Here is an 8,639-nt window from a genome sequence, read left to right on the forward strand (position 1 = left end):
TTTCATGTTTAAACATGGCCTGTTATATAAATTTGAAGAAAAATTGTTGTTTTGTAGATTTTTTTATTTTTGTCATTAACCCATTACTTCATGAGCATTTTGTGAAAAATGGCTGTTTTCATAGAAAAATCTCCCGTTACAAGTTCAAATTGCTATAATACTATAAAAACTGCTTCAACACTAATCAAACTTGGCACAAATGTTGACTGGACCATTGCCCTTGCAACAACATGCTCAGGCTTAAATTTTCTGTTACCATGGCAACGAGGGGACATCTCAAAATTGCCAAAAATCACTATTTTGCGTTGATTTTTTCCATCAAAATTGATTTCAAAGTGCTGCAACTTCTCAATGGATTGAGATAGAGTCAAATGCTTTTCAGCGTTGGTTACACGTTACCTTATGATCAATCTGGGGTCATTTATAGCCTCTCACAAGTCCAAAATTTTCTTGGCGATGAGGGGGACTCCGCCCCCTTCAAACCCCCCAAACAGAAGGGGGCACATCCCCCTTCTTGTAACCCCCTGATGTATCTTTTGGTTGGGGGGCTGCGCCGAAAAAGAGGTCACTTTTTTAACAACATTTCTCAAACAAAAACAAGTGTTGGGGACCTAAATAAGGCATTTTTTCACCATTTGAGACACCAAAAAGGGGGGGGGGTGAAAAAGGCGTTAAAAGGCGTGTATATAACGTAATGGGTTAACAGAAAATGATGAAAATACTTGAAATTACCCTAAATCGCGTTTTTTCATGTTTAAACATGGCCTGTCATATAAATTTGAAGAAAAATTGTTGTTATGTAGATTTTTTTATTTTTTTCATTAACCCATTACTTCATGAGCATTTTGTGAAAAATGGCTGTTTTCATAGAAAAGTCTCCCGTTACTAGTTCAAATTGCTATAATACTATAAAAACTGCTTCAACACTAATCAAACTTGGCACAAATGTTGACTGGACCATTGCCCTTGCAACAACATGCTCAGGCTTAAATTTTCTGTTACCATGGCAACGAGGGGACATCTCAAAATTGCCAAAAATCACTATTTTGCGTTGATTTTTTCCATCAAAATTGATTTCAAAGTGCTGCAACTTCTCAATGGATTGAGATAGAGTCAAATGCTTTTCAGCGTTGGTTACACGTTACCTTATGATCAATCTGGAGTCATTTATAGCCTCTCACAAGTCCAAATTTTCTTGGCGATAAGGGGGACTCCGCCCCCTTCAAACCCCCCAAACAGAAGGGGGCACATCCCCCTTCTTGCACCCCCCTGATGTATCTTTTGGTTGGGGGGCCGCGCCGAAAAAGAGGTCACTTTTTTTAACAACATTTCTCAAACAAAAATAAGTGTTGGGGACCTAAATAAGGCATTTTTTCACCATTTGAGACACCAAAAAGGGGGGGGGGGTGAAAAAGGCGTTAAAAGGCGTGTATATAACGTAATGGGTTAAGGGCCTGACTGGTGACATGTCCGGTGTCCTTACTCGACAGCGACAGACAAGATACTATATCAAAATGTCTTTTGTCTTACATAAATTGTTTTGGAATGAAAAGACGGATATCTAGGGGCTTTTGTTTGAGACAAGTATGTGTGAAATAATATACTAGTAGCATGCAGACAGTGCCCTTAATTATTCACAACTACTAAGTGGATAATACCTGCAACTTTACAAGTTTAAAACAAAATCGTTTGTTTGAAGTGCAAATTCAGTCTTTGATGTTCTTGTAACTTGGCCTTAAGATTCATTCTTTTCACACAAATTATTTAGTAAGCACGATTCGTCTATTCTAAATGCGCAGTAACCACAGATTCGTGTCCGTCTTTCTTCTGAGAAGACGTGTTTTAAATCTGAACATTTTCAAGGTGATTTTATGACAGGAAAATGTCCGATTGGAGAGGCGTTGAAGCAAAAACTGCCTTATTAGGTGTCTGCTTTTTTACAATGCTCCTCGGCATGATACCGGCTTATTCAATTTCTTGGACTAAATACAGCTTTGAGGACAACTCCGTGGAAGCCACGTGTATTCCTGAAGAAGCTCAATTTGTTGCCGACGACGTTTCTGATTCATTTGCATGCAGCAAGATGTGTTACCTGAACGACAAATGTCCCTCCACTTTCTTTCAACCGGAAAGTCATCGGTGCATTGGATGCCAGATGTTTCTGAAAGGTGCTCCTCTGCCGACATCGACCGGATCAGTACATTTTTCAATTAGAGGTAAGTTGAATAGAACATTCTTATTTATCTGTATAGCAATGGCCTGTTTTTGTCCGAAAGCAGATTGTTTTATAAAAAAAAGAATAGCTCTTATGAATCGCTCCCTTTCCTATCTACTTTTTATGTTACAGACTTTTGCATTGAAGACAGATTATTGTTGTTTTTTCTTTGGGTAGGGCTTAAAATCAATTAACATTATGGTTTCAGACTATGAGATTGATTGTAAAGACATTCTGGAGAAAAATGAGGGTGCCGAAGATGGCGTATATCAGATAACCTTGAGGAACTCGGAAACAAAACAAGTTTACTGCGACATGACAACAGACGGCGGGGGGTGGACGGTATGCTTTAATTTCTTAAATCAATTACAGAGTATTTTCAAATTAACACGAGTACACTTTATGAATCAAATAATGGATGCGTGCGTTGTATTTTGTATACATTTATATCAAGTTCATCATATCTTAAACAAGTATTACTTTTAGAACATTGATTTCATGTGACGTCAAAGCGCACTTGCTAGACTGTGACTCGCGTGAATTATTGTCTACCACAAAGGCTACGATGTCGCAGAAACACAACGTCTGCGACACGTTTCATAAAACAGTCGTAAGACGTTGTCGCAGACGTACGACAACGACAATAAAGTGTCGTAGACTACGACACGTTGATAAAACGTCCACCTGGTCTCTTAGTACAATGCATTTTAATTCTTAGCCTGCTGTTCAAAGGCGACTGGTTCTATACAGCGAACATCAGACAGTCGCAAATATCCCGGACGATCATAGTCTATAATATTTTTCGCTATTTAAGTTATTTTGAAAATATTTTCTAAATAATATGAAATTTATAGTTGTTGTCCAGCTTGAAAGATTGACACGCCAAATATAAGATATTTAGCATGGAAAGGATTAAAATATCAATATTAAATGTTTTTTGGATATAGATGTATAGCATTTCACCGATACACATTATGTGTTTAATTGTTATGCTTTATCAATGAATTTTTCAGGTTTTCCAAAACCGGTTTAATGGCTCGGTTGATTTTTATAGAAACTTCTCAATGTTTGAAAACGGATTTGGTGATATCAGCGGTGAATTCTGGCTCGGTAAGCTTCATTCATTCTTTTTTCAGTTTCAATTACAGATTTTTTGCTTACTTAACTTTCTGACTCGGAGAGCATTGTACTGATTTTGAGACAGCAAAGTCAATTCATTATACATAATCTTCAGAAATATTTAATGTTTCGGTGTAGCGTAATTGTCACATGCGATGTAATATAACCACCCGTATGATTATAACGCGACACCGGATCACACTCTTTTTATAAACATGAATTCGCTCCGAAGGATATTGTTGTCTCTAAAATGGAATGGTGCGAGCCCTACTTACAATTGTTAGACTTATGTGAAGTTGCGATTTTAATCACCAAACGCACTCACCATATTAGACAATATTACAGAGATCGCTTTACCTTTTTCAAGGGGGTCATACCATGCGTGCGCATTCTCAAAATTCACTTTTTCAACCGTTTTTTTTTTAACACAAACGAGGCATGTAAAGCAATCAGAATAGATTTGAATTTAATTTCTTTAGCAATTTCTTTTCAGTTTTAATATTCCAAATGCCTTGACACAATTCTTCTCTTTCTTGTCAGTATTTCGCGTAAAATGCGATTTTGATTTTGGATAAATGCGTACACCCGGCGTTGAAATGTTACAGAAATTGAGAAATTGTCGATTTAACTGAAAGTTTCACACAGCTGGAAGTTTTTTTTATTGCAAAAGAAATTAAATTCAAATCTATTCTGATTGCTTAAATTAACATGCCTCGTTTTTGTCCAAAATACGGTTGAAAAAGTGTTCGCGGTATCAGAATTTTGAGGATGCGCGCGCTTGGTATGACCCCCTTGTTTTAAGACCATAAGTCCTTGTGCCAATTTAACATGTTCTATAAAAAAAGACAAATCCTACGTGGGAGATAAAAAAAGCCTAATTAGGAGTTTATAACTCCTACGTAGGACTTTATAACTCCTATGTAGTAGATAATAAAGCCTAGTTAGGAGTTTGTATCTCCTTAGATGGACTTTATGACTTTATAAGAAATAGATACAGAATGCTTTGCAAATCTCAACATTACGGACCGGTATATCGGCGATAGACCAAGATACTTAATCCCCATCCCGCCGAAATTTTAAATCTGAAATATTGAGGACACTTTACCTTTGGTTGTTTATACATAATTTATTTAAGTTCGCCTGTGTAGGAAGCTATAAGATTAAAGACACACTTTCAAATCCGTTCCTGGAGCCAACCAGTACTGAGCAATGAGTGTAAAGTTTCTTGCTCAGGGAAACAAGGACTTGTCCCTGACTGGGTTTTAACTCATGCGGCTAGATTACTTGTGCGACACGTTGACCACTTGGCCATGTCGCCACTATTCACGTTTCAATATAGTGTCTCCGGTTTCTGGAGTATGAAGTGTCTTAGTGTGAGGTGTCTGTAAGCATGTATCCCGATCAATTGCTTCACGGCTCTTCGAAACATTTACTCGGCAAAAAACATTTAAGATATTAATATACACATATATCAAAATTTTAAAAAGGCTTTAAAGTTTACATTTTCCATACGAACTAGCAGAATTAAACGAGTAATTAATCCATTTTTAGCCGTTTCGAATAATTTAATCCTTATAGGGGCGGGGGGGGGGGTGAGGTGTCTTGTTCTTGTTCCACTCCGAAAAGTGCGAATTACGATTCAGCAATTAGCAGCTATAGTCCTTAAAAATGATATCTATATCCTTACCGTGATTGAACCAAAATCTTCAACCCATGCATTTTTGTATATTCAACATAACTTACGTACTTAATACAGAATCATCATTTAATATATGTAGGTAATGATTTCTTTAGTAAGTTCAAATTTCGAAACTAGTTTTATTGCTCAAAATAATTTAGATTATTAAGTTCTGTTATTTCGCTCAAGATCATTTCTGGCTCCAGAATAATTGTTTATATAATAGTGGTTTGCCACAATTACAATTTGACACATATAATTTATTTTCCTACATGTAATATGATATCCTAGGTTATACTCTAGCATACTTTCTAACATTTCAGTCGCACTCTGTGCTTTCAGTACTTATATGTATCCTACGTTATAAACTCCTAATTAGGCTTTTTAATCTCCTACGTAGGAGTTATCTTTTTTAAAGAACATGTTAAATTGGCACCAGGACGCTTCCAAAATTATTTGCTTGATTGTAATGTCGAATAAAGTTAAGAGAGAAAACAAATTTTAGAGTGGAATTTGTTGATTTTTACAATTAATTTTGTGAAGAATTAGTCGTCTTAATAGAGGATTTTTATTGTATAAGGCAGCAGAAAACAAAAGCATTCCTTTCTTTGGTGAATTCAGTTTGGCTGCTTTGATCCCAAGGGTAAAGAAAAGCTCACGAAATTTCTTAAGCCTAAAAGTGGATTGGTTGTTTAAACTTTGAATTCTAATTTAGGTCTAAAGTATGTACAGGAACTGGCGGAATTGCCTACTGAACTTTGGTATGATGTGTCATTTATGTTTGGTGATCATGCACATGAAAGATACGATCGTTTCAAACTTATTGGCGAAAGGTACATACTTTTCCTAGATGCAGAACCTGCAGAGAAAACAGGTAATAATATTCAGATAACATCATCTTATCATCTGAAAAACTATGTTGAATATAATTTTTTATTATGAATTATTTTTTACTTTAGTTTTTGTTGTTTATTTTGTATGTGTGTACTGGAGTCGTCCAATAATCGATTACTTCTTTGATATATATTGTATATTGTCTCCAAGAACAAATATCCTATCTTCTCTATTAACTAATGTTTTTATCTGATATCTTATTTTACCTTTTGAAGACCTTAGGGGGCAGGGGACATATTCGAATGATGGCCCAGGTCAAATTTTTTAATAACTCAGACATGGTGTTTTGAAGGTACTGATAACTTCTGATATTTCTCTGTCATTGTAATTCTTTCTTGTTTGTGTGTAGTAAATGAGATATATTTTTGTGTTTTTACCCGAAACTAAGCATTTTGGTAGCTTTGTATGTATTTCTGACTCTCCGAATGGAGGTGAAAAAGTTAAAAATCAAGCTTTGACAGTTGGCGCCAAACAAGTAAGAAATTTCAAATAAATTTTGTGAAAAATCTAAACGTATGACAGACACTTTATTTGTCATTTCTGAAAATGCCATAGCTTGCAGTGCGTGTTACTGATATTTTTAAAGGAATCGGGCGGATTCTGGAGTATGCTGCACCTTCATGAAGATTGCCCATATTGGTATATTTTAGGTGTGATTTTGGCTGGGTGGGGGTAAATATAAATTGCTGTCAGTCATTTTTTGAATGAGCAATGCATACAAACTATTATTTTTTTCAATGTTTGTCATATATCATTGAATAATGCTGTGCAACTGGTTATATGCCTGTGAAACATATTTTGAAATATTTGTAATTGTGTTTCTGGTCACACTGAAATACAAATTTTTTCATTTTTAGGTCCCCTGCCCCCTTATATCTACTTAAAACTCATTTGTTTTAACCCAAAACGCTGTTTATATGACAACTGGAGAAAAAATAATCTGTTTCATGATGAAACGGTCCATTTCAACGCTTAATTCGCTAACTGGCATTGGAAACGCTGCCACAATTACATTTCTAACACAATTATAACAACTGTACGTTTTCTGGAAACTGTAATCAAATCTACATCGCATAGCATTCTCTGATTTTCAATATTTGATGCAGAATCTGATTTTCGATATTTGATGCAGAATTTACAAAATGTATAAAAAATAAAAACACTTGACCCTTGATTTTAGCGACATGCACTAGCTCGGAAGTAGCTATAAAGCGATTTACCGTTTACCTCCGAAAGAGGTAGTCTCTATCATTTACCAGGCGTGGTTTCTCTCCGATACTTTTTATTTTTTTTTTATATTTTATAGGCCTTGCGAGCTTTGTCGATGGTTTTGCAATTCTGAATGGAACTGAATTTTCACTGTGTAATCCAAACGTATTGGATCTGTGCCACGGTTGGTGGGGGCGAAGTTCTGTTACGTGCGGCGCAATCAATTTCAACAATGATTATGGCTACGGTATTAGCTTGTTCAGCCAATCGTCGGGTCCATTTAAAACGACTCGAATGATGATTCGGAGAAAATAGAATCGACGGCATTTTGACATAACCGACGATGACCTTATTGCATTACAGTGACCAATGACACAGCACATAAACCTTCGAGAGTCTACAGCTTAAAGGTTATTAAAAGTCAATCCAGTGTTTGAGAGAGATTGAGAGACCACTATTGCGATATAAGACATGTATGAATATTGTGTATTTTTATATCTCACTTAACTGACTTTTATTATAATTTCTCAAAAAAGAAAAGAAAAGTAAAATGTGACATGACAAAATCAGCAGTTAACTTTACTCCTATTATGTAAAACAAACCTAATGCCCCGGTCACATATTCACGGATAATGCCACGGAAGAGCTACGGTCTAATCGCTCACGGATCACTTCGGAAATGTGAAATTCCGTGGTCCGCTACGGTTCCAGTACGGACACACAACGGTATGAGTACGGAGCCCGACGGATTTACCACCAAAAGCCCCCGGAGAGACACGGATTGTCACGGACCGACACGGTTTGATACGGAGCGACACGAATCAGGACGGACGCACTACGGATACACTACGGTCTGCTACGGTATAAGCACGGGTTAGTACGAATAAGTACGGTCTGATACGGAGAAGAACGTATTGATACGGAGAAGAACGAATTGCCACGGATCTATACGGACCTAATACATCCGTCCACAACCTCTTGCTTATGCCTCAAAAGTAAGGAATACCTAGAAAACGAATTGCAGAGTTCAATGATTTTGGCGGGGAGGATTCAGCCTAATCGCGTCCGACCCCCGAGACACATCAGGTCCAATTAAAGTGAATTTCTTAAAGGACGCTGGATCCTCAACAAGTTCGACCATGCGAGCATCATACTAAACATAAAGCGGTCTTCGTAAAAGCCCATCTCTAGTCCACCATCTCGTCTGTCTTCTCTTATCTGATTAGATATGGACTAGTAATCATTAATGAAAAATGTTGATCAATACTGCTTCTCTTTTAATTTTAAAATTTGTTGTTCAGCTTACAATTACCTTAATTATCGTGATGTTTATGTTTTAAAAATATGTAAAAGCTTGTTAATTAATCTTATTATCACTCAAGGGCCAGTGTCCGAGGCTTATGAGACACTTCGTTTTATGTACATATTCACTCCAATTTCACGATCCAATGTTTGTAAAATATGTAGCATTAAAAGTTATTCTATTACTTATGAATTGAAGTACGATATCAATATAAATTTACT

The 8,639-nt window shown here is 36.3% G+C and overlaps 1 protein-coding gene across 1 annotated transcript; it reads left to right on the top strand.

Moving 5' to 3' along the window:
* The first annotated feature begins 1,835 nt into the window (after window positions 1–1,835).
* Window positions 1,836–7,711, top strand: LOC132754957 (ficolin-1-like). The gene is made up of 5 exons (XM_060745713.1): window positions 1,836–2,216; window positions 2,424–2,557; window positions 3,229–3,325; window positions 5,728–5,886; window positions 7,213–7,711. Exons 1-5 carry the CDS (start codon window positions 1,883–1,885, stop codon window positions 7,428–7,430), a joined length of 942 nt encoding a protein of 313 aa, XP_060601696.1. The 5' UTR covers window positions 1,836–1,882; the 3' UTR covers window positions 7,431–7,711.
* Window positions 7,712–8,639: the final 928 nt, after the last annotated feature.

This window comes from Ruditapes philippinarum, unplaced genomic scaffold, assembly GCF_026571515.1.
Source record: "Ruditapes philippinarum isolate M1 unplaced genomic scaffold, ASM2657151v2 ctg15469_1_1_1_1, whole genome shotgun sequence".
Lineage (NCBI taxonomy): Eukaryota > Metazoa > Mollusca > Bivalvia > Venerida > Veneridae > Ruditapes > Ruditapes philippinarum.